Genomic DNA, 26,846 nt, shown 5'->3' on the forward strand with positions numbered 1-26,846 from the left:
GTTCTTGAAATGACCCTCAAACCTTACTGCAGTCTGCTCCTTGTTCTGGTTGCTAAGGGATGCAGGATGTGATATTATATGTCTTTTGGAAAATAGACACAATCAATCTTAAATCACATTTTATCAAACCATTTTACTCGCTGTCTCTAACCTCCACGAGGAAATCTTGCTTTTATACCTTTTTGTGTTGACCCTCGTTTTCATGTCTCTCACACTCTCTGTGCATGTCTCTAATTGGTTCAGTTCTGTCTCTTTCCTTCCATAACTTTCTTCATGACAGTTAGCTCTGCTTTTTCCCTTTCAATGCTTTCTTTGTGATTACTTACCTTTCGTGTTGACTGACTTTCTTCTGCGAAATGTTACAAATTCAGTTCGTTGGAGAGGTGTCCTTCAGTGGTCCTACAGCTTAGATGGAATACAATTACCATAATGCTCTGGCTGGCTAAGCATTGTAGGAATTTCTCAAATCGAAACCATCGTTGTGCCATTATAAAATTGGTGCCCAGCTGATTGTGGTGCTTTATTACAGGGACAGTCCAGTCACCAAAATTAGAAATGTCATTATTTTGTGCAGTTTGTGCATTTGATGTGATAAGATGCATTTTTAATTTTTTTTTATTCTACATGTTTGTAAAATGTATTGCAGAATAAATACGATTGTATAGGAGATGTGTGAATATGTAAATGGGAGCAGACAGAATATTTCCATGATTTTATAATTAACGTAAATTGGGATACCAACAATCCTTCATTTAATTATTTACGCTTAATTATGTTTGTTTGAATAGCTGAATGATTTTACCCATTCCCCGTTTAAACGAACATAACTTAGTGTGGCTTTGATTTTAAATCACTAGTTGGTAAGACTTGTGATTTTATTCAATGTAAAATTGCTGGTTCTTCTTGCTGGTTCTCATATAATGTCTAATATTTGAGATTAGATGAGTATTTATGTTTAGAAAAACTTTTCAGATTAGTTTAACACTTGTGTCAGAACTGATTTTGTTATACCATTAGAAATACAAAATAAGGAAATTATTTCAAGGTAAACTAAGAGAACAAGTTAAATAGTTTTTTTTTATTTAAAGGGACAGTATAGTCAATATTTATAATGTTTACATTGCAGCAATAAGTCATTAGAGGCACTTCCGGGTCTTTACGGGGCATTAGGTCACCTAACTGACACTGTACGTCCTCGCGTTCAGCATGAGAACATCCAGTGTCTGTTAAATCCCCATAGGAAACCATTTAAGCAGTGATTTCCTTTGGGGGTGGCCTAACGCACTTTCGGTGTTCGGCGTGCATGCGCATTAGCCCCCTACCTTGACATCAAAGAAGTCCGAGCGTCGATGAACATCAGTGCTGGAATTGGGTTAGTGTGTTTTTAAAAGGGTTGTTAACCGTTTCAGTCTTTGGGGAGGGGGGGGGGTAGGGGGTGAGAGGGAGGTATGGAGCACTATAGATATTTATTTAGATTTGTATTCCTAACACTATAGCATCTCTTTAAAGGATCACTATAGAGTCAGGAACACAAACATGTATTCCTGACCCTATAGTGTTAACACCACCATCTAGTCCCTCTGGGCCCCTAATGCCTCCATAAATATAGTCAAAATCTTACTGTATTCAAGCCAGAAGCTGTAACTCTGCAGGCTGTTAGACTCAGAAAAACAAGCAGTCTGCTGACATGTGGTAACCTGATCCAATCACAATGCTTCCCCATAGGATTGGCTGAGACTGACAAGAAGGCAGATCGGGGGCAGAGCCAGCACAATTCAAACACAGCCCTGGCCAATCAGCATCTGCTCATAGAGATGAATTGAATCAATTAATCTCTATGAGGAAAGTCCAGTGTCTGCATGCAGAGGGAGGAGATACTGAATCGCAGGATTCTGTGCACAGTGCTGCCCTGTGCTCTGCTGACAGCAGATCTAAGTGGATGGAGGCATATTATGAAGTCCCTCTGGTTCACTCTGAGTGACTGCAACTGGAGGTGTTCCTAGCTTTCAATGTAAACACTATTTTCTCAAAAAAATAGTGTTTACATGAGAGAGGCTGCAGGGAGCTATAGTTCTCACCTGAACAACCTCATTAAGCTGAAGTTGTTCAGGTGACTATAGTGTCCCTTTAACTAAAACATGTAGCTGAGCTTCGATGCTGAGACTGAATATCTCCGCTGGAATCTATATGAAAATTGGCCAACCTGGAACTCTTGTTCTGTGCTGGCTAATGGCATACTAATGATGCTGCCAGATGTGGAGTTACACTTCTGACAGCAATGTAAAATATATCTATATATTCAGCATTTCATATGGAAAGGTTGTGCATACAGACTCCAAGCACCATGACTACTTACAATCTCTGAAGTGGTTGTGGTGCTTGAAGTAACCCTTTAAAGCAAGTTTTTTTTTTTATTTTTTATTTTGTGTACATAGATGGATTGAGGTCTTTTTCTGAACTTTGTTCATTTTATGACAATTTTGATTTGAAAAGGTACATGTATCTCCAGACACACGTTCAATTAACTTGGATTAATGGAATCCATTTACCAAAAATGTAAATATTGCATGAATATGCAGCCTCGTGTAACATAACTAATCCTTATTTCATCCTTTGGCTTATAATGTAAATAGAAAACTTTCTTTAGATTTTTTTTTTCCCTCCAAAACCAATTTATTAAAGAAATCTGATTTAAAAGAAAGAAAATAAATATACATATACTATATACTCTTTATTCCACACACAATATTGTGTTTTGTCCACCAAGTAAATGGATGGATAAAATAAATCGAAAACTACAGAAAACCGTGAGTTCAGCCAATTTTTTCTATTTTTGTATTGTAGCAGAGGCTAAGCACCGGTAAACAATTTAAGCAAGGTCTTTGTATATTTTGTGAAAAATTTGTAAACCGAAACGTGGTTTCCCATAGGAATGCATTGAAAACCAATTAATCTGTTCTGGAGGTCAGAAAAAAGTCAAAATGAGCTGGCATGGAAACCAATAACTATGCAGAACACACAATAAAAGGCAGGCAAACGATGAAGCTCAGCTCCTTACCTTTCCACAGCTTGAGAAATGCATCAAACAGTCCCAAAACAACTGCAAACAATTTCCAGACTGGCTCCAAAACTCTATGCAAAAAACGCTCCAACACCTCCACACTCGACGCCACGTGCTACCCACAGGCTCCAGCATGCAGGGGGCGGTGCTATAAACCTCCCAGGTGCAATGCATCCTGGGGAAACTTGATTTGTATTGCGAAAAAAATGTGTAAACCGAGGCATTATTTTCAATGGATTTTCATTTGTAAACCGAAAATTATGTTAACCGAGGCGTTTGTAAACCGAGGTCCCACTGTGTGTGTGTGTGTGTGTGTGTGTGTGTATACAGTTGCAAGAGAAAGTATGTGAACCCTTTGGAATGATATGGATTTCTGCAAAAATTGGTCATAAAATCTGATCATCATCTAAGTCACAACAATAGACAATCACAGTCTGCTTAAACTAATAAAACACAAAGAATGAAATGTTGCCATGTTTTTATTGAACACACCATGTAAACATTCACAGTGCAGGTGGGAAAATGAGTTCTATGATGTCCCACATTAAGTGGGCTTAAACTCTGTTACGGCAGCAGAGAACTCCTCAATGGTTTTCAGCCCCTGCAGCCCCAAATACTCGGCTTCAGGGGACTGTCTGACAATCCAGGCAGTCCCCCTGCTGCAAATCCCTTCCTTCCAGAACATGTTATGGCATTCGCAATAGCAGGCTGAAGCACCGGGTTGTTGGGCAGTCCCCTAAACTGGAATAAAAGTTACAAAATTATTTATGGCCAAATATATTTATAGATAATGAGAAGAATGAAAATAAATAATTATAAATCTGGCAAACTTCAAAGTGTAAAACTTGAGAAGGGAAATCTCCATATTTAACCCTGCATATTTCTAAAACACCAAAAAACCTGTACGTGGGGAGGTATTGTTGTACTTGGGAGACATTGCTGTACACAAATGTGTGTGTAATTGCAGTAAAAGCAAACAGTATTATGAAATTCGCTGTTAACCCCTTAACGACGAGTGACGGACAAGGTCCGTCACTCAGGGGAAAGCGTTAATGACGATTAACCCCCGATCGCCGCAGTACCGGCGATCGCGGGGTTAACGCTGTTGCTGGGTCCCTCCGAGTCAGGGGCAGACCAGCAGCAGCAAATCCCAATATCCCAGCCCAGGTGATCGCTGTGACAGCCAGTCACAGCGGTCACAATGCTGCTGGGATATCTGATCCCCCTCCCTCCACCTCGTGTGGGTTTGTGAAGTGGAGAGAGACGGATCGGTGCTACATTGTGTCCCAGAAGAATAGCTAAGTTTTTAAAAAGTCCCTAATCCCTTTCCCCTTTATTAAAATAAATAAATACATAAATAAATAACCCTTTCCCTGCTGCTTGATCACTGCTAGCAGTGATCAATATACAGGTCACAGTACTTTACTGTGTTAATTTTTTTTTTTTTTTTTTGTAACCCTAAGGGGTTACATTTTATTATTTGATTTTATTAATTTGTGATTTAGTTATTTTGGTGGGTGGAATTTAGTGGGAATTAGGGAATAAAAAAATTTTTGTTAGAGTTTTGTTAGCTGTATTAACAATGTTTAGAAAGTATAGCGCAGAGGAGGCTTATGCCCTGTTAGCGGCCGACTCAGAGGCGACTGACCATGCCTCAGAGAGTGAAGCAGGGAGTGACGCAGGGGACACGGACTATGTGCCAGATACTGCAGGACCATCAGGGGAAATCGATGATTCCCCTAATGCTGAACATGGCGCAGATGACTGGGTACCCCCTAATAATTTTTCCCCAGACATCCCAGTGTTTACAGCCAATCCTGGCATACAGGCTGACCTGTCTGCCTATAGTGCGCTGGATGTTATGCAGCTGTTCTTGGGGGATAGTCACCCAGACTAATCTCTATGCGAAGCAATATCTGGCACGTCATCTAGACTCTCTTATCTCCAGGAAAGAGAGATGGAACCCGACCAGTGTGCCAGAATTGAAACAATTCTGGGCACTGACATGTTAATGGGGCTAATTAAAAAGCCCACAATTAGGATGTATTGGGCTAAACATCCTATTTGCAATACCCCCATTTTTGCCGAGACAATGACAAGGGAAAGATATGAAGACATACTAAGATTTATGCACTTTAGTGATAATAACAAGTGCCCCCCAAAAGGTGATCCGCAGTATGATCTTCTTTACAAAATACGCCCTTTAATTGCCCACTTTAACAGTAAATTTGCCACTATATATACCCCCAATATAAAATATTTCCATTGACGAGTCCCTAATGAAGTTTAAGGGAGGACTGGGGTTTAGACAATATATCCCATCCAAAAGATCCTGATATGGGATCAAATTTTATAAACTATGTGAAAGTGGCAGTGGCTACGTATACACCTTCCGTGTATACGAAGGAAGGGATAGCCACCTTAATCACCCAGGTTGCCCAGATATAGTAGGGACAAGTGGGAAAATTGTCTGGGACTTAATAATGCCACTACTTAATAAAGGTTATCATCTATACATCAATAACTTTTATAATAGCATCCCACTGTTAAAAATGTTGTACTACTTCGAGACCGTGGCACTGTTCGGAAGAGTCGCACAGGTTTCCCAAAGGCTCTAGCGAACAAAAAAATGAAAAGGTGGGAAACAGCAGCTCTCTGCCAGAATGAACTGCTGGCACTCAAGTACAGGGATGAACAGGATGTTTTCATCTTAACCACCATCCATGGTGAAAACACTCGGAGGGTTGCAGTTCGTGGCAGAGACGAATGTAAACGGGTGCCAGTCTGCATACGGCAATATAATCGGCATATAGGGGGCGTTGACCTGTCCCATCAACTGATGCAGCCGTATTTGATCATGAGAAAGACCAGGGCATGGTATAAAAAAGTGGGCATATACCTGATGCAGATGGCAATCCACAATGCCTTTGTCATTTTTAAATAGGCAAATGCTGGGCTGAAAAGCACTTTTCTTTCTTTCCAGTTTGAGCTAATTTCTAAGCTGCTAGAATGCCACACAAGGAGACCATCAGTGGAGCCTAGCAGAAGAATGGAGGCAGGTCACTTCTGCTTTAAGATTCCACCAACCCCTAAAAAACAAAAAACCCAGAAAAGGTGCAGGGTGTGTTACAAGAGGGGCGTAAGAGTTGAGACCAGCTATGTATTGGCCATTGTTTTAAAATTTTTCACACCCAGGCCGAATAAGTAGACCAGTTTTGGGGTGTGATTTTTAGTCATCTGTCTGATTGGTTACCGAATCTTGGCTTTGTCTACCATTTATCCTGTCTTCTCTGATCCTTGACCTCGGCTTGTCCTATCGTTGTTCCGTTTCTCTTTACTCCTTTGACCTCGGCTTGTACCTTGACAATTCTCTGCTTGTATAGCCCGGCCATTCTAAGGACTGGTATTACAAGTTTCTCTCTCGGTGTTCTCTCTCTTTGTGGTCTGTCTGTGTTTTGGTTTCGGAATCCATGACAGCTTTGCCCGGGACACAGATGACTGGGTACTACCCCCGGATAAGTTTACCCCAAATATTACCCCTTTTCACAGCAAATAGTATGCACTTGTTCATAATTTGAATTGATGAGCTGCTTATACTTAAAAATATATGTGGCCTTTGAGAGGTAATTTGCAGTCCTGAGCTGCTAAAATGAGACTTGGGCCCAGCATCCACTTTTGAAAAATATGGAAGTAGTGTGTCTCCAATGTGCCCCTTCAACATCCACATAACCATAAAAAGGTACACATGTGGGTATCGTTGCACTAAGATGACATAGCTGAGCAACATATTAGGTGTTATACTGCCATAGCACACATAAGGATAGCAAAATATACAATAACATCTCCAAGTGTGTGTCAAAAATGCTAATTGCAACGAGACTTGGTACAAACTAACAAAAAAAATTATCCTACACTAAGGTTTAGAATATACCTTTTGAAATACACTGGGGTGTCTACTTTAAGAAATGGTAGGCCTTTGTGGGTAGTTTGAATTTAAAACCTGCTAAGATGCTTGGAAATTGCACATAGGCCCAGAGTCAAAATTCAAAGTTCGGTAAAAACTGATATGGTTTGGTCTCCTATATGGCACTGTAGCTTCAAATAATAGTGCCAAAGACATACAATGGGGGTGTCATTTTACTCAGAAGACTTAGCTGAATATAATTTGGGGGGTATAAACTTAGTGGCACATGTGAAATTTACAAAATGCCCAGCACAAATGCAATCCATATGTAAAAAATGCACAAAATAATTTTTTATCACATACTTTGGCATCTATTGGTGAAAAAATAGGGGCATGTTAAGGCACAATATGCACCTTATGAGATACCCTGGGGTGTCTACTTTTACAAATGGTAGGCCTTTGTGTTTTTTTGTTTTTTTTGAACAGTCAAACTGTTATAATACCCCAAATTGAAGCATAGGCTCATTAAATCCGTCTCTCAAAATTCTACTGTGAATACTGAAAAGGACAGGTCTCCTATATGGCACTGTAGCTTCACGAAATAGTGCCAAAGACATACAATGGGGGTGTCATTTTACTCCGCAGAAGTAACTGAACACAAAATAAAACTTTGTACAGGAATAGCACTCACCAACTTTACAAAATACACATGAGAAGTTCTTTGTTATAAGTTTGCGTGCCAAAAACCCCAAAAAACACAATTTTACTCCAATATTTAGCAGAGGTTGGCGGTGAAATGGCTACGTAGAAAGTGTCAAAACAACCTTAGGTAAATAGCCTGTGATGTCTACTTTATATAAATATATACTTTTGTGTGGCAATTTTGTTTTATTTTATGGCTATTAGGCTTACAAGACAAACATACCAAATTCTAAAATTGTTCCACATTAAAAGTTTATTTTACTCCTTGTGCTTTGTGACCTGTAACTACCAAAAAAAACTGAAAATCCCAGACACATTATATATTCTGTAATTCAGAACAACTAAATGAATTTATTTTTAATTACTTTCCTTAACCTGCACTAATTATGTACACATTATTATTGCAAAAACTGTAAAAAAAAACACACAAATTCATTTTTTTGCATATTTCTGTATTTATTTTATAATAAATAAGCATTTATATATATATGTGTTACATCAAATTAAAGCCCTTTCTGTCCTTTAAAAAACGGTATATAATGTGTGTCGGTGCAATAAATTAGTAGAACGCAAATTGCAAAAAATGCTGTGGTCATTAAGTGAAAGGCAAGCTTCTGAAGCTCTGTCCTTAAGGGGTTAAAATGCCATAATAATCTGTGAATTGCCAATAAAGTATTTCAATAATTCTATACTGAGCTAGTCAGCATTCCAAATGTTTGCCGTTCTCAGGACCCCTAAATATTGGCTGTTTTTTAGGGTCTTGGCTCATAAATACAGGCAGGTCTTTCATAAGCACATATGGACTTGTCAAAATGACTAACACTGATTGATTCACCTGTGTTAATATCCTGAGGGCCCAAACTGTTCAGGGTTCAACAGAATGACTTTGAGAATCTGTTTTAAGTTTTCCTTCCAACTATAATTTCTTATTATTTTGTTAAAGGGGCATTCCAGGCACCGAGACCACTTCTGCCCATTGGAGTGGTCTGGGTGCCAACTCCCACTACCCTTAACCCTGCAACTGTAAATATTGCAGTTTTCATAAACTGCAATATTTACATTGCAGGGTTAAATCCTCCTCTAGTGGCGGTCTACTAGATTTTTCAATGCTTTCCCATGGGGAGGTCTAACGCTCGTGCGCAGCATTGCCGCGCATGCGCATTAGATCTCCTCGGCCGCGCATGCGCAATAGGTCTCCGGCGGAGGAGGATGGGCGGACCCTGAACAAACGCAGAGGGACATCGGCACTGGATAAAGGTAAGTCACTGAAGGAGTTTTAACCCCTTCAGCAACCTGGGATGGGGTGTGGGGGAGAGAGAGGGGACCTGCAGTGCCAGGAAAACTGATTGTTTTCCTGGCACTGGAGTGTCCCTTTAAGATGGGAAAGCATACTAAATTCCTGTTTATTACAGAAGAAAAGGGGAATTGGGTTCACACCCGGAACATGTATTTTTAAGCCGTGGAGGATACAGATCTGGGAATAGGGCACACACAAAAAATAATTTAAAATCAACTATCTCAGCAAACAAATATGGGGATTCAGTTACACCATATGGCCATATCATGTTAAGCCCAGCACTACGTGCCCTAATATCTGTGGGTCCTACACTAATTTTAACATGGGAAACTAACTTGTTAAGTGCATTACTAACTGCTTGTGTTCGTCTGTCATCAGTAAATTGTTGGAAGTTGAAGAGTTTAGAATTGTCAAACTATTGTTCAGGACGTTTTATGAGCAAAAAATTTTACTTTATTGCCAGAAACGCAATTTTAACTCAGACTAAGAATGTAAAATTATCTTACTCTATTGTGTGCTTATCAGCTGAATGGCCATGATCATCAATGTGCAGACTCACATTAGGAATTCTCCAGTAGGAAAGCACTGTATAATGTTTTTCTGTTGGGTTTCAGGTAACGCTGGATGTCCTCATGCATAGCATGAGGATGTCCTGCGTCAGTTAGGCAACCAAAAGATGCCTAACTACCTGGAAGTCCCTCTTGAGGATGTCAGGTAGACAGCCACTAGAGGTGTAGTTAACCCTGACAGGTAATTATTGCAGTTTATTAAAAACACAGTCAATGAACTGAAGTGGTCTGGGTGCCTATAGTGTCCATTTAATATAATAATTCTTACATCAAGTATTGAATATATATTATACATGCACCCAGTGGTAGGTCATATGTGTTGATCGCTTAGATCTTTTTCTTGGCATTGAGCTGGAACTTCAGGAACTGTCTCACTCTCTGGAGGTACTTGGATGTTGCTATCCTCCTTGCCTCCTCATCATGGTTGCCATGGGTTTGTGGTACCCCCAGGTACTTGTAGCTGTTCTCTACATCACATTCCACCTTTTTGCTGTAAACTACCAATAATTATCTAGCCCAAACAACATTCCGATGTCCTTGCGTATATCCTAGTTAGGTGGATCACTGTGTCAATGTCCAACTTACTCTTGGCATACAGCTTGATGTCCTCAGTGTAGAGGATCTTTCTGCTGCCTTTTCATCCCCCCCCCCCCCCCATGACTCCTCTCCTGCAACTGTCAAAAATAACCTACTAAGTTTTCACTGATTACTTTTCTATCAAGCTATTTCATTACCGCTACTTATACCCTTTGTGTCACTATACCCCACTCCCTCTAGCATTGAGCAGGGCCCTCAACCCCTCTGTTCCTGTGCATCCATTTGTCTGGTTACAATTACGTGTCTGTTAGTTCACCCATTGTACATAGTTACATAGCAGAAAAGAGATTTGCGTCACATGATCATGTGAGACTTGAAGCTAGAGTAAGTTCAAGATGTCAGGCTCTGGAATACATTTCCATAAATTAAGCATGCCAGGGAACCAGCTGGCAGGGCAACATTACCACTCTGGAACTGTGAAGACCTCTCCAAAGTTAGGAAATATCTTGGTTACATAGTTACATAGCGGAAAAGAGACTTGCGTCCATCAAGTTCAGCCTTCCTCCCATTAGTTTTTTGCTGTTGATCCAATAGAAGGCAAAAAACCCAGTTTGAAGCACTTCCAGTTTTGCAACAAACTAAGAAAAAAAATTCATTCTTGACCCCAGAATGGCAGTCAGTTATCCTTGGATCAAGAAGCTGTTACCCTACATTGAAAAATGATATCCTTGAATATTCTGTTTTTGCAAGTATGTATCTATTTGCTGTTTGAACATCTGTATGGACTCTGATAAAACCACTTCTTCAGGCAGAGAATTCCACATCTTATTGTTCTTACAGTAAAAACATATATTCTTTGCCTTAGCCAAAATCTTCTTTCTTCCAGTCTAAACACATGACCTTGTGTCCTATGTAAAGTCCGGTTTGTGAATAGATTTCCACACAATGGTTTGTATTGGCCCAGAATATATTTGTATAATGTTATCATATCCCCTCTCAGGCGACGTTTTTCTAAACTAAAGAGGTTTAAATTTGTTAAGCTTTCTTCATAGCTGATATGCTCCATTCCTTTTACTAATTTTGTAGCTTGCCTCTGCAATTTTTCTAGTGCCATAATATCCTTCTTTAGAACAGGTGCCCCAAATTGCACAGCATATTCAATATGTGGTCTTACCAGTGATTTATAAAGAGGCAAAATTATATTCTCATCCCGATAATGCTTTTTTTGCATGCATGACAATACCTTACTGGCCTTAGCCACTGCTGATTGACATTGTTGCATAGTTTGTTGTCTATAACAATTCCCAAGTCCTTTTTGTGTGTTGTTATCCCTAATTTGCTTCCATTAAGGGTATACCTTGCTTGTGCATTCTTTTTTTTTTTTAATTCTTTATTTTTGTTGTGCATATTGTGGTAACATCCAGCATAATACACTGCTGCGCCCCAACAGCTGCAGCGACGTTTAATCAACATAAAAACATTTGCATGGTTGGAACATTTATCGGAATGATTGTCTTGCACGTTTTAATTGTTTAAGTGTGTGTGAGTTAGTGTCTCAGAGATGGGTTGTAGAGGTACTAGTGTGCGTGAAGTTTGTGCATATTTGGTCTTTAATTTAGATTAGTATTAAGGATGTGTCAGGTCGGGCTGTTCAGAGTGGTGCCGTCTTATTGTCAAATGTAGGAGGGTTATCTAGCCCGCCATATATGATACCCCTTACCGTGGGGGTCACGGGGGGGAGCGCTAGCCGGTGTGTAGCCATACGCCTGCCCTGTGGCGTCTGGGTCTTAGGTGTTGTGAGTGAAGGAGTGTTAGGTTCTCTGTGGGACTATGTCGTGTGTGTGGTGCGTTAACATTCTGTGGTAATAACTTATGAACAGTTTATAAACAGTTCTGGTGTAACTCTTAGCGGCCTGGACTGCAGACTCTTAGGGTTTCAGGTTCCCGGGTCGGTGGCCGGAGTGGCGGCAGGAACAAATGGGGCAGATCGGGAGGGGTTCCACCTCTGGGTGGTCGCCTGTCTTTCTTCATGTGTTTCTAGGGGAGGTAGGCCCAGCGCCGTGAGGAGGGTCGGGGCCTCTGACATCGATGAGAGTTTATGTATAGTCCCTTTGTGGTTCACCACTAGTAGCCTGGGGGACATCCACCTGTATTTGATGCCAACTGCTCGTAGCTGTCCCGTGAGGTGCTGCAGGGATCTCCGCCATTGCAAGGTGGACCTCGTGAGGTCCTGATAGAAGGTGAGGCTGGCGCCTTCAAAGATGAGCGGTGTCTTGCCTTGCAGTGCTGACCAGATGGAGAGTTTGTCGTGGTAGTGCGCGCATCGCACTATGGCGTCCTGTACTGCCGTCGCTGGAGCTCTGTTGGATTTAGGCAGGCGGTAAGTCCCATCTAGGGTGACTTTTTTGGCCAGTGCGGCCGGCAGAATGGTGGCCACCAGGCGTCTCACATAGTGAGGGAGTTCTTCAGGGGTCTTCGTGTCCGGTATGCCCCTTATTTTTAGATGGTTTCTCCTTGACCTGTCGTCCAGTGTGGCTAGGTGTATGGAGAGCGAGTGTTGCGAGGTTTCTAGATGTTGGATGGCTTCGTGTACGGTTTTCATACCGTGTTGCAGGTCAGTGATGTCTCCCTCTGCTGTTGTCACTCGACCACTAACCTGCTGTATATCTGCCTTAATAGCTGTCACGTTAGCTGCTAGCAAGTTTTTGATTTCCCCCACCAGGTTTTGGAAGTCCTGCTGGGTGACTGGGGCTGATCCATCTCCTGCAACCTGTGTGGTATGCCCAGCGTGAGGTTTGACGGGCTGGGAGGGGCACTCTGGAGGTTCTGCGGCCTTACTGTTCTCATTCGGCGCCATTTTAGGTGGAGGCTGCCTCTGGAGCATTTGGTCGATGTGCTGCACCCCTGTGGGTGTATGTGCAGGATCTGCGTCCCATCTCTGCGGCACTTGCGTTCTGCCGTGCCGGCCGCTCTCCGGACCCACCCGGCGGTGTGAAGGCGCCAAATAGAGCCGCCAGGTCCAGGCTTTGGGTGGTGGGGTAGGCCCCGGTTTTCCGTTGCTTGTGCATTCTTTACGCCAAAGTGCATAACTTTGCATTTTTCTACATTAAATTTCACCTATTTAAATCCCTCTGCATCAAAGTAATATCTTGCTCACTTTGTATTATTTTACAGAGTTTTGTGTCATCTGCAAACACAGAAACATGACTTTCAATGCTTTTTTTTCCAAGATCATTTATAAACATGTTAAATAGAAGGGGTACCAGAACCGAACCCTCAGGGATACCACTTGCCACCTCTCTCCAGCTTGAAAATCTACCATTAATGACAACTCTTTGTACTCTATTTTTAAGCCAATGTTCTACCCAAGAACAAGAATTTTCATCTAGACAGATTTGTTTGAGTTTGAACACTAATCTATTGTGTGGAACTGTATCAAATGCTTTGGCAACATCCAAATAGATCACATCCACTGCAACACCTCTATACTTCTACTTACCTCTTCGTAGAACGCAATCAAGTTAGTTTGACATACCGTCAGTCCCTGGAGCTTTGTTTATATTAACTTTCTTTAGTTCCTGCAGCACCTTGTCTTGAGTTAACCAACTACAATTTTTCTACAAGTTTTTAGCAGCAATCATTAGCAAATCTATTGCCATGGGTTCTTCCTTAATATATACGGAGGAGAAATAGTTATATAAAATTTCTGCCTTTTCCTGGTCTTCATTAATGAACACCTCCATTGGTTTTGCTCTCTCTATGGCTATCATTTTTTTTTTATTTTGACGTTTATTCCGAACAAATTTGTGCCTATTTCATGCTCTTCCCAAAACCATACTGTGACGAAATCAACCTCGCCACTGGGCATTGGAGAAGCCTGTTTGCCCGCCTCCTACCTGCTGACTATGGCCCCTGGATTATTTGGGGCATATTGTATTTTATTGTACTGCTGCTGGCCCTTTAAGAACTGTCTGGGGACATATTGAGACTTTGGGTAACAATACCCTTTAAGACTATGGCCCCTGAAAACGTATGGACTTTTATTGGGTGTCTTTAAGAACCGTCTGGGGACATCTTGTAACTTTGGTGAACAATGTCCCTTTAAGACTATGTCCCCAGACCTGTAAAATAACTTGCCCCTGGCTCTCTCCCACTTGGTTCAGTAAATAGGGCTTACTGAACCAAGTACCACACAGGCGGACCACCCAGAAGTTAAAGTGTGCAGGCAATTTACCTCCCAGGCTGTGAGGTTACTGCAGGTTAATTGCCGAGCGCTGGGTGGCCGCCATTCGGCAGCCGAACACGTGGCGGCGGCCATTTTGGTCATTCGAATGCGGTCAGCGGTGTATGCTAAAGATTCTGTGGAACTAAAATCGGCTACACTTTCTGCCGAACACCGCTGACCCTTACCTTCTCCCATACGGAACTTGCAGCTCCAGAGACTAAGTCCCGTTCAAAATGGGACTTAGTCGTTTTTCGGCATGAAATTGACCGACCGCACAGCCCAAATCTATGGAACTGTTTTGGGCAGGAAATTGTGCTTGCGGTCGGTCATAAAGGACTTCCAGCTAACTTTTGATCCACTGGAGGGATTTGGCTGATTTTTGGAAGGGTTTATGTTTGAAGTGTGCTGAGTTCAAATATGTAATTGTTATGAATATTGGATGTAGGGTTTTAAAGTTATAGCACATGTATAAAAATTGTATTTTCCCTGGCTGTAATAATTATGTTATATGTTTATCTGAGGGGAGGGAACTTGTGGGTTGTAACCGTTATGCTATTGGCTGTTTTACCCCGCCCCTGTGGGCGGTCTTTTATGTGTAAGATGGAAATAAAAGCAGACTGGGTGTGCTAGCACCTCAGATCATCTTGTACCTTCATGAAGTTTCGGCTCATGTTTGGGGGATTGGAGAACTACACTCTGGGGATTGCTATAATCACTATACTCCCCAGGGTATAATCGCTGAGCTCTGCTAAGAGCTTGTTCCTGTTCCTGCTCTCTGGAATTCGGAGAGGTCCATCTACGGGAAGCTAGACCCTGGTCTTGGGTCCAGAGTGGGTGGAGTCGGCGAGACCCCAACCAAGCTGCGGCGGTTCGTGGGGTCTGCAGTGGTTATGGTGTCAGGCGGAGTGCTTGGAGACCTCGGAAAGCACTAGGAGCATCCGTAAGCGGAGGGTACCCGGTCGGGGTGCCAGCGGTTCCGTTACACATACCTTGTGCATATATTGTGTAACTGTGCTCATTACTATATCTGGAAGGGCACTAAATGAAGACAGAGATTTTATATTGCTCACACTGCAAAAACAAAAAATTAAGGAAGTTTAGCGATGCCTGATCGCCATCTTTACTATTATGCCACCCACCTTCCTGCGCATTGCTGATTGGGCTAAATGTGGGGTCCATACACGATGAAAGAATATTGTATCTACTCCGGTAGTCCTTTTCAAATAGTAATGGAAAAGTTTCAAGTGGTACTTACTTATTTATAAAAACGAAAAAATATCCCAATACCTTAAATAAAAAAAAAAGCTGCGCCAATTAAAGAGCAAAAGCATGAAAACATACATTACAATAACATATACCAAATGAAGGGGCGCTGTATCTTTAAACACTCCTATTTATATACATGTACATGCAGTGTTTGTGTGTTTAAATGTAATCATGTTTGTGTGAATGTAGGGGTGTGTTTCCATGTGGAGATGGCAATTGAATGCAAGCATGCATTTATGTGGAGTGTTAGTTTTTGAATGCGGTGGTGTGTTTATATATAATTTTGGTATTTAACAAAGAGGTGTGTTTGTATGTACTGTTTGAAGTTTGAATGCAGGGATGTATTTGTGTGTAGTGTTGGAGTTTGAATGCTGAGATGTATGCACATATACACATGAACTGCCAAACACACACTGAAACACATGCAGATACACAGATGTACACACTGACACACATGTAGCTATACAGACACAAATATACACACACTGACACACATATACAACATGACACACATGTAGATACACTGAAAGCAGATACACATTGACTACATATACAGATATACACACTGACACAGATATGTACACATATATACACACACATACTTACACACACTGTAACAGACATGGAAAAACACACAGACATACTGACACATTGTGGCAGACATGGAAACACACACAGACATACTGACACAGACACACTGTGAAAGACATACTGACACACACACACACACACACAGTGACAGACATACTGACATCCACACAGAGACAGTATGTCTGTATCTATGTCTGACACACACACACCCACACACACAAACTTTACACTTTTAAAGCCCGTTTCCTACCTTTGCAGGAACGTTTCCTGGAGTCCAGTGTGCTTGGGAATTGGGGTCCGGCTCTCCTTGCTGAGTTCCCCCTTCAAACTGCCTCCTGGCTCTGCCTCCCTCCTGCACGGCTCATAGTCTCTGTGGGAGGAAGTGACTCGTGGCTGTCACTTTCTCCCGTGCTGCCGTTATGTGCCCCGGTTGCACTGTTAAAGGGCCACAGCACCTGACCGGGCTTCTACTGAAACATGTTCACCAGGTGGCCCTAAGTGTGTGGGCCCCGGTGCAGCCGCATAACAGCACTGCTGGCCCATGGGAAATAGTTTTATTTTTTTTTCTGCTGGATATGGGTGCCAGGGCCATGGGGCAGTGAAATTGGGCCCCCCCCCCAGGTGTAACTGGGGGGCTCAGGGGCAGGTGCCTTATTTAAAGTAGCAAGGTGAATGCCTTCAGCAGCTGTTTTTAAGAACGTTGTATAATTGATTGTTACATATTCCTTCCTCATTCTGGGATGGTATTTATATTATTACTATTACTGACTTTTATAAATTGCCAGCAAGTTAGAGAGTGCTGTACAACTGATGGAAAAGATGGTACAATATACATGAACTAACACAAAAACTTACAAAGTTCCCTGCCTATAAGCCAGGGATGGATACAGAACCAAATTTTGGGAGGGGCACTGGAAGATTGAGTTTCAAGGTGATATATATTTATATAGATTTACATTTATTTTGCATATGATACAGCCTCAATCACTCTCAGACAATTTTCCTGATGTACATAATAAAGCTCACACACAATCTTACTGTCAGAAATATTCATTGACACACACACACACACACACACTTTCAAACTCTGCTGACTAACACACATGCTCGCTTACAATCTTACAGACAAGCTCACTGACACACCCAGACAAGAGTGGGGGATGGCAAATTTAGGTAGAATTTCAATTCATATTTTTTTTCCTTTCCTTTCTGTATATAAGAAAATTTAGTTCAGTCTAACCGTCTACATAGTTAGGCAGCAAATTGTGAAGAATTCTTTAAATTTTTAGTATGTGCATGTTTATAAAGGACATTACGTAAATACACTACTATTTAAGATTAATATATGTATATCTTGTTTGTTTTGTTTATTGCAGGTGGAGTCGAGAGATTCATTGAACAGCATAGCTCTAAAGTTTGACACAACGCCAAATGAACTGGTCCAGTTAAATAAACTATTTTCCAGAGCTGTTGTTCCTGGACAGGTGTGTGTTTGCGTGATGTTCAAAGTCAAGCATTCTAAAATCTCTTTTTAGATAGTGGGCAAGTGTGATTTATTTCTTTATGTGATGGCAACTCATGCCCTTTGGAAGGGTTTTGTTTTGTTTTTAACAAAGAGTGGTTAGTATGCTGTTTGGCCATTGGTTAGAGACTGAATCACCAAAGCAAAACCTGTCATTTCTGCCATGTTTCAGTGAGTAAGGTACCGGTGCTGCATACTATTACGGTAGATGGTGTTTTTTTTGTTGTTTTTTTATAATTTTTGTTTTTTGTTTTTTTATTGTGAATGTAAAGTACAACATACATGTCAAGCACAGTATCTACAACAGGAAATTTGTCATGGAACAGATTCAGCCTCAAGGGTGCACATGAAGCAATACACCCCATTTTTGGATTTAACAATACAACATAAGTAAAACGAAACAAAAATTTGGGGAGATGGTGTTTTGCTCTTAAAGTGCCTTCATTGATGATGCTGTCTTGCTGCTGCTCAGTTTCAATGCTATTAGGCCCTGCCTATATCCCCCTCCTCCCTGTATTTTATCATATGATGTATGGTTTGGTAGCCTCTGCCTTCCAGGTGCTATAACAAAATTCCATTGTATTTCAACTGTTACCTTTCAGAACTTGTAAAGAAGCTTATAACTTCCTCTTACAGATGAGGAAACCTGTCACAGACGGGAAGAGATGCAGATTTTCAAACTTCTTGTAGTGGGTGCTATTTTGCAAGCATTGCTTGTATCGGCCTGTCTGTCTTGGTTCTGCTTGAATATAAGCCCTTTTACTATTTCATTCATCTTGGAGTTTGTGCAAGATACTCTAGATCAGTGGTTTCCAACCTGCTCTCATGGCCCACCAACAATCCAGAATTGATGTATTTACCTTGTTTTGTTCCAGTGGAGATACTGACTAAACCTGGACTGTTGCTGGGCCATGAGGACCGGTTTGGGAACCACTGTTCTAGACCATGTTTTACCTTTGTGCACTGAACTGGCATATTTTAATCTTACAGGTGCTGGTGTGAGAGAGACAACAGAACATCTATCGCTTAATGTAGTTGTTCTGATGAGTATAGTCAGTCCCTTCAGTCTTTTTGTTGTAAAGAAAAGGCAGTGTTTACACTACAGCCTAGGGACACCTCCAGTGACCACTCCTCAGATGGCTTCTAGAGGTGCTTTTTCGGGCAGTGCTGTACTGTGTGCAGCCCTGACATTCAGTGTCTCCATCCTCTGCATGGAGACATTGAACTTTTCTCAAAGAGATGCATTGATTCAATGCATCTCTGAGGAGATGCTGATTTGGCCAGGTTAGCGTTTGGCTCCGTCACCAGCCTTCCTCCTTGGCTGAGATAATCCGACTTGACAATCTTGCCAATCCAATGCTTTCCTATGGAAAAGCATTGGATTTGCTGAGATCATCACTTCTGATGATGTCAGCCAAGGAGACAGATCAGGGGCAGAGCCAGCACCAGCAGACTGGGATAAAGGTAAGATTTTACTATATGTAGGAGGGCAAGAGGGGGCCAGACAGGGCCGGATTAAGAGCCCAGTGGGCCTGGTGCTGATAATTATGATGGGCCTAATTACAAAATCTTATTGACCAAAAACACTAAAACAGTCCTACCTCCTAAGCGTCATGTATCTGATGGAGATGATGCTGTAGGGAAACTCATAGGATGCAACTATGAGAAAACACATACCCTTTGCTAATCTCATGCTTTCATATTTCAAGTAAACCCATACCCCCTAACAGCAGTGTCCAGTAAAGCAGGAAGTCTATGGATGCGGTAAAAGGGTGGGCTACTGACACAAATCACATAACCAGAACGTCCGAAAGGGCCAACATACACAAAAAGGGGGAATGTCTGTGTCCCTATGTCTCCCAGTCCCTTAGTGTTTGTGTCCTCATGTCTCCCAGTGTCCCCATGTCACTAGGGGACATTGAGAGACATTGGGACACTGGGAGACATGGGGACACAGATACTAGGGAACACTGGGAGACCTGGGAAATCTGAGACTCTTGGGGACACTGGGTGACAGACACGAGGGGACACAGGGAGACATGGGGCACTGAAATACTGTGATATATAGGGGACACTGGAGACTTGATAAAAACCTGGGTACAGGTCAAAATGTTGTGGTGTCCAATAAATCTGCTTAAAGCAATCACAGTGAGTGCCTGAGATTTTTTTCTTTTATACTAGGGGACACTGAGACACTACGGGCACAGAGACACTACGGGCACAGAGACACTACGGGCACAGAGACACTATGGGCACTGAGAGACATGGGGCACTGAGACACTGATACATAGGGGACACTGATACATAGGGGACATTGGAGACTTGATAAAGACCTGGGTACAGGTCGAAACGTTGCGGTGTCCAATAAACCTGCCTAAATCTATCACATTGAGTGCCTGAGATTTTTTCTTTTATACTAGGGGACACTGAGACACTAGGAGACATGGGGACACAGAGACATTGGGAGACTAGGGGACTTTGTGAGTCTAGGGAACACTGAGACACTAGGGACACTGGCACACTACAGACACTGATAGACACCAGGGACACATGGCGATACTGAGATACTAGGGACACTGGCTGGGAGACATGGGAACACTGCCATGTCTCCTATGTCTCAGTCGCCCAGTGTCCCCATGTCTCCCTGTGTCTCCATGCCTCTCAGTGTCCCCATGTCGCCCAGTGTCCCCTAGTGTTTGTATCCCCATGTCTCCCAGTGTCCCTTTGAGTCTGTGTCCTCATGTCTCCATGTGTCCTGATGTCACTAGGACACTAGGGGACACTTAGAGACATGGGGACACTGGGAGACATGGGGACACTAAGACACTAGGGACAGTGGCTGGGAGACATGGGGACACAGACTAGGGGCCACTGGGAGACATGGGGCCACTGTGTCCCTAGTGTCTCATGGTCATGGGCATCCGAATGGGGGGGTAAAGGGGGTACTTGCCCCCCCCGGATTTTTCAGCTTGTGCTGCTATTTTTCGTTTTAGTGTGAGAATACAGTGCAATACCAGCGCTGGCCAGTAGGTGGCGCTGTGAATGGAGAAAGGCAGGAAGCTACAGCTTATCCCTGCCTCTCTCTCATGACTGAAACCGCAGGGGAGCAGCACAGAGGCAGCCTACAGAGCAGGTAAGTGAGGGATGGGGGGTGGGGGAGACCGCATAGAGGAAGGTAAAGTAGAAGGAGCAGAAAGGTTCTGCAAGGGGCAGGAGGGGCCAGCAAGGAATAGAAAGGGGCAGCAAGAAGCAGGAAGGGGTCGAAAGGTTTTCAAGGAACAGGAGGGTAAAGTAGAAGGAGCAGCAAGGAGCAGGAGGGGTCAGCAAGGAGCAGAAAGGGTCTGCAAGAGGCAGGAGGGGTCAGCAAGGAATAGGAAGGGGCAGCAGGAACGGGTAGGGACGGTCTGCAAGGAGTAGGAAGGGTCTGCAAGGAGCAAGAGGGGTCAGCAAGGAGTAGGAAGAGGCAGCAAGGAGTAGGAAGAGGCAGCAAGGAGCAGGAAGGGGCAGCAAGGAGCAGGAAGGGACAGCAAGGAGCAGGAAGGGACAGCAAGGAGCAGGAAGGGGCAGCAAGGAGCAGGAAGGGGCAGCAAGGAGTAGGAAGGGGCAGCAAGGAGTAGGAAGAGGCAGCAAGGAGTAGGAAGAGGGAGCAGGGAGGGTCTGCAAGGAGCAGGAAGGGGCAGCAAGGAGCAGGAAGGGGCAGGAAGAATCAGAAGGAACAGAAAGGATCAGCAAGGGGCTGCAAGAAGCTGGAAGGGGCAGAAAGAAGCAGGAAGGGCAGTAAGAAGCAGGAAGGGTATGCAAGAAGCAGGAAGGGCCATCAAGAAGCAGGAAGGGCCATCAAGGAGCAGAAAGGGATCAGAAAGAGAGCAGAAAGGGATCAGAAAGAGAGCAGAAGGGCGCAAAATAAGCAGAAAGTAGCAGAAAGGTAAAGGAGCAGAAGGAGCCTCAGAAGGCAAAGAAGACTGTGTCAAATGAAGGAGAAGAAAATGAGATTGGAGCACTTCATTCTGGACACCACATCATTAGGCGTTGGTACCTGGGCCTGGCAGGGAAACTTTGGACCTTCTCATCTCCCCAGGTAAAAACAAACAATATCAGTGTTAATGTGTTCACTTTTATTTACTGAGTGTCAGGAAACACAGAGGGCCGCTGGGTAGGGGTGCCGCTGATTGGCTAGATGGGTCAGCTAGCACTCTAAGCCAATCAGTAGCTCCCCATTCATAAAAATGTAAAACATTTTTATGAATCGGGAACTAGCGATTGGCTTAGAGGGTCAGCTGACCACTCTAGCCAATCTGCAGCACCCATGCCTGACGTCAATCTGCACTTCCTGACACTCTATTTCAGAAGTTGAATACCACTGAGCGACCTGGAGATCTGGAGCTGAAGGAAGCCTTTGGGGGTAAACCATTTGAGAGCGGTTTAACCCCTTCAAAGAAAGAGCACCCAGGGGCCTCCTTGCATCACATCATTTTCATTTAGATAAAGTTGTTATGGTGACCAGAATGTTCCTGTAATTTGATGAAAGGAACACTATAGTGTAAGGAATACAAACATATATTCCTGACACCATAGTTGTGAAAACGCTATTCACCCTGGCTTTATGTGAAAATGACTATGCTCCTTCCCTTTCATGACACTGTCAAAAAGGGGCCAAGCATGGATGTCATTACAATTATGTCCCCCCTCCCCCCCGGAAAAATTCCTGCGGACGTCCATGCTCAGGGTCCCCATGTTACCCAGTGTCCCAATGTCTCAGCGTCCCCATGTCTCAGAGCTGCTGTCTGGACTCTCTGTGCAGAACTGGTCCCCGCGGATCAGTGAGTAGAGAGATGCAGGGAGGGAGATGCCGTAACTTCTTATCACTGCCTCTCTCCACACAAACAGCGACCCCTACTGGCCGGCGCTGGTATTGCAGAATAAACTATGTTTATACTGAGACAGACATTTGTATTGCCGGTATTACTGCAATACCGGCACCGGCTAGGCAGCCTCAAATACCTGAGAAATACTTCTGAGAAATACCTGGCAACCCTAACAAATACATGAGAAATACCTGGCAACCCTAGGAGTAGTGTGTAAAAAAAAAAAAAAATGTAAAAAAAAAAAATTTTTCTTTTTTTTTTTTTTTAAAACCAATGGGCCTATTCCATGGGCCTGGGCCTGGAGCTGCAGCTCCATCAGCCCCTATGTTAATCCGGCCCTGGGGCCAGAGGAGCTAGATGGTGTTTTTTAACACTATAGGAATACATGTTTGTATTCCTGTCCCTATAGTGTTCCTTTATTTATAATTACCTATCATGTGTAAATCTATCGTCCATCTCATTGTAATATACATTTTTAAATTAAGGTATATGCTTTTCTGTTTTTTTAGCTTTTGTATGTACCAGACCCAGACTACATTTCTAGCGTGGAGAGCTCCCCTTCTCTAAGTCCTATAAGCCCTTTATCACCAACATCTTCAGAAGTTGAATTTGAGAAGAGCACAGTAAGTATGCCTTTTCTGAAAATATTGTGTAACGTTTTAAACAGTCTACTTTTACAACTTGTATACATCGAGAGGGCCTGTCTTATATAACATTTTCAGGTGTCAAAGGCTTGGCATTAGCACAGATTTTCTTATGTGTGTATATGTGGGAAACTATAGTGACGGGAAAAACGTTGTGAGGACGTCCAACAAGCGACCAAAAGTCGCCTAACGATCCCTAGCTAAAGTCTTCTAGGTGCCTATAGTGTTTTTTTTTTTTTAAAGGGTTCCTGTAGTGCCAGGAAAACAAACCCGTTTTCCTGGCATTGTAGAATCCTACAGTGCCCCCCACCCACGGGGCTGAAGGTGTTAGAACCCCTTCGGTCACTTGCCTGAATCCAGCGCCAGTGACCCTTGGTGCTGAGTCAGGGGGAAAAAAACTGACGCTGGAGATCCTCATGCAGAGTGTGAGGACATCAAGCGTCAGATAACGGACCAGAGGTCCGTTTCGATTACAGATGTCCCTCTAGTAGGCGGCCACTAGAGGTGGAGTTAACCCCCAGAGGTAATTATTGGTACCTCTGGGGGTTAACTCCACCTCTAGAAACTGCCATAATTACCACTGTAATGTTAAGGGACATGGGATAATGTACCCAGACCTACAGTGTCCCTTTAACCCCTTAAGGACCAAACTTCTGGAATAAAAGGGAATCATGACATGTCACACATGTCCTGTGACCTTAAGGGGTTAAGTGTTTATCTGAAGTTCGGTTACAGCTTTTGGAAAAACTTATTTTCTGTAAAATATTGTAAATTTTTAGCCATTTGAATGTGTGTGGTTTGCTTAATATAATCTACGTTTTAGTAACGGAGTTTTACTATTTCAGGGCCCTGATCACATTCCCCACAAAGAATCCACTTCCTCTCCTGCTTATGCTGCAATTCGTCCATCCAGAGTTGTGTCCTCTACGTCTGAGGAAGAGGAGGCATTCACGGAGAAGTTTCTAAAAATCAATTGCAAATACATAACAGATGGAAAGGTGTGTTTTATTGCCCTGTTTCCAGTGAATCACCCAATCTTATGTCCTTTTTTTATTAACCTTTCTTTTTATCTGTGTGTATTGCAGTGAATGAGCAAAGAGCTGCATTTTTACCACCATTCTGAACTACAGCTGAAAAGGTTAATTTCGGCTGGGTTGCACAGCCTCTCAAAATTTATCATACATTTGTTACTTCAATGTGTTTTTCCCCTGCAGGTCCCTCCACAATCTTCACTTGTTAGAAGTTAAATTTGCAATGTCTCAGTTACTTGTATGTCTTGATTGTTCTTTGTGTGGGATTGTAGAAAATGTTAATGCTTTGTCACATTTGCTATGTGTTCAATTAAAAGAAAAAAAAAGTGCTTATATACTTGTTTTAATAGGGTATTTGCCTGATATTCTACATATAGTATTAACATTAAAGGGACACTCTAGGCACAAACAGATTTTTTTTTGGCCTAATTTAAGTGCTGTTTTTTGTTTTTTTTTATATATATATTTATTTATTTTTTGCATGCACCAAAAATGTTTTGCAGAATACTGCACCATAAGCCTTTCTCCATAGGCCTTTTCATGCCAGGAAAAAACATCCTAATCCATGTATGCACACAGCTCAGTCCCTACACTTTTTGCTTTTAATTCACAACCTGGTTGCAGACGGTCAACTACAAATATCCTTACTATAGGTCCCCCTGGATGTTCTCTGCTTCTAATGCAAGTTGCTTTGTAGATCTTATCATTCAATTCTGTAACTGGCTGAGCAGTATACTAATATTTTGAACACACAAAAAGAACATGTAGAACTCTTTTGGAACATTAATGATTCTTACGTACTATTTAATGTGGGAGATTTTCAAGGTTATTTACCAACATGAGAAATCAAAGTGAATTTCAAATTTAAGATCAAGGAAAAATCCCGCTATGTTTTTAGTTTGGCTACTATTGCTTTAAATTTGAAATTCACTTTGGATCCTAGCTTTAGTTTATAACCATGTGAGTCTTTTCACTTGGCTTTTTCTTCTTGAGTGTCTGCAAATTTTAGCAGTAAAACTTTTTTTTACATATTGAGTTTTAATGGTAAATTTTACAGGTAGTGTGTGTTCTACTTCTTCAAAGGACTGCTCTCTGCTGCATCTCATGATTATGTCAATATCTCACGTACATATCTTTGCTAATTCTTCTGTGAACATAATGGGCCAAATCAGCATTGTGCCCTAATTTTGGTATGCCTCATTCCTTGCTTCGGAGGTATTTGTTAAAGTAATACTATCTGTGTTACCATACTGACCAGTGTCAAACGTAATAATATGTGGTAGTTATGGTGCCAGGAGTCCCCAAGAACTGTCTGCTTGCAATTTATCGTATATTTTAGAAATGGGTTTACACTTACCTTGCTGTGTCGGGTATCTGCAGTACCTTCAGTCTGAGTTCATCTGATAAAGCTGAACCTCCACACTATTTATTAACTGTGAGAGTCAACAGGTATGGCTTGTGTGGTTAAAGTGGGAGTTTATACTTTCACCTTAACAAACTAGCTCAGACAGGAAGAAGCATGAAGTGCCCAGCTCATACAGGTAACTGTCAGAATAATACTAAGCAGTTTGACATATTACCAGTTGACGGCGAGCAGGAACTCCTGGCACCTTGATCACTACAGCATGTTGTAGTGGTTATGGTGTATGGAGTGTATTAAAAAAAAAAAAAAAGCATGAATGTGGCAATTCTGTCAATTAAAATTAAACATATTTTTAAGAACAACAAATTGACAAGTGTAATATTAATGTCCTTTATATTTGGAGTTGCTCTGAGCTCAAACACTTTCTAAATGTATTTGCAAATAAATTGTTTCCATTCCTTAAATACATACATATGTTTTCTGTCCCATTTTCTTACAGGGAACAGTCAGTGGGGTTCTGCTTGTGACGCCAAATAATATCATGTTTGATCCTCATAAGACCGATCCATTAGTGCAAGAAAATGGCTGTGAGGAGTATGGCATTATGTGTCCGATGGAGGAAGTGACTTCAGCAGCCATGTACAAAGAAATAGTCAATAGCAAACTAAAGGATTCAATCCCTGTGTAAGACCATTTCAAATATATATAAACACATCCTGTTTCCACTGTTGTCTGATGAATTTGGATTCATAGTAGTGCTAAATACTTCTAAACATCAAACCGTATTTTAGTTAAAGGGACAGTCTACGTGCCAAAAAAACAACGTAATCTTAATTAAGTGATTTTGGGGCATAGTTGCTGGTAATTCTGGGGAACAGCACAATTTACATTTTGTGTACCCCTGCCTCCAGTGGCCGTCATTCAGACATCCACTAGAACCTTCAAACGAACATAGATTCAATAGATCAATTCTTTTTTTTTTCTTTTTTTTTGTCCAACGTCCCCAAGTTTGTTTTCCTGGCACTATAGTTAACCTTTAACTGAGATCGTTGATCTCCGCCAAAGAGGTGGAGCTGCACATCAGCGACCAGTGCTGCGAGAGAGAAAAGGCAAGTAAATTCACCCTTTTAACCTTGGCGGTCACCTTAATGGTATTACTAAAGCTATAGTGTTCCTTTATTTGTCAAATGGCGGTATTTTAGTATAAAAATGTAATCTAAAAATCTTTTTAGCCAGGCTTAATTTACTGACTTCTTTCCTTTCTATCCT

The 26,846-nt window shown here is 42.2% G+C and overlaps 1 protein-coding gene across 3 annotated transcripts in view; it reads left to right on the forward strand.

Annotated features, from left to right (window-relative positions):
- The window catches only part of OXR1 (oxidation resistance 1), a 520,724-nt gene that overhangs the window by 440,221 nt on the left and 53,657 nt on the right, over positions 1 to 26,846 (forward strand). For all 3 annotated transcript variants that reach the window (XM_063451172.1, XM_063451173.1, XM_063451177.1), the window contains 4 exons: positions 17,529 to 17,636; positions 23,049 to 23,162; positions 24,029 to 24,181; positions 26,077 to 26,261. In XM_063451172.1, the coding sequence (XP_063307242.1) occupies positions 17,529 to 17,636; positions 23,049 to 23,162; positions 24,029 to 24,181; positions 26,077 to 26,261 (560 nt within the window). The remainder of the gene's footprint in view (positions 1 to 17,528; positions 17,637 to 23,048; positions 23,163 to 24,028; positions 24,182 to 26,076; positions 26,262 to 26,846) is intronic.

This window comes from Pelobates fuscus, chromosome 4, assembly GCF_036172605.1.
Source record: "Pelobates fuscus isolate aPelFus1 chromosome 4, aPelFus1.pri, whole genome shotgun sequence".
In the NCBI taxonomy this organism is placed as follows: Eukaryota; Metazoa; Chordata; class Amphibia; order Anura; family Pelobatidae; genus Pelobates; species Pelobates fuscus.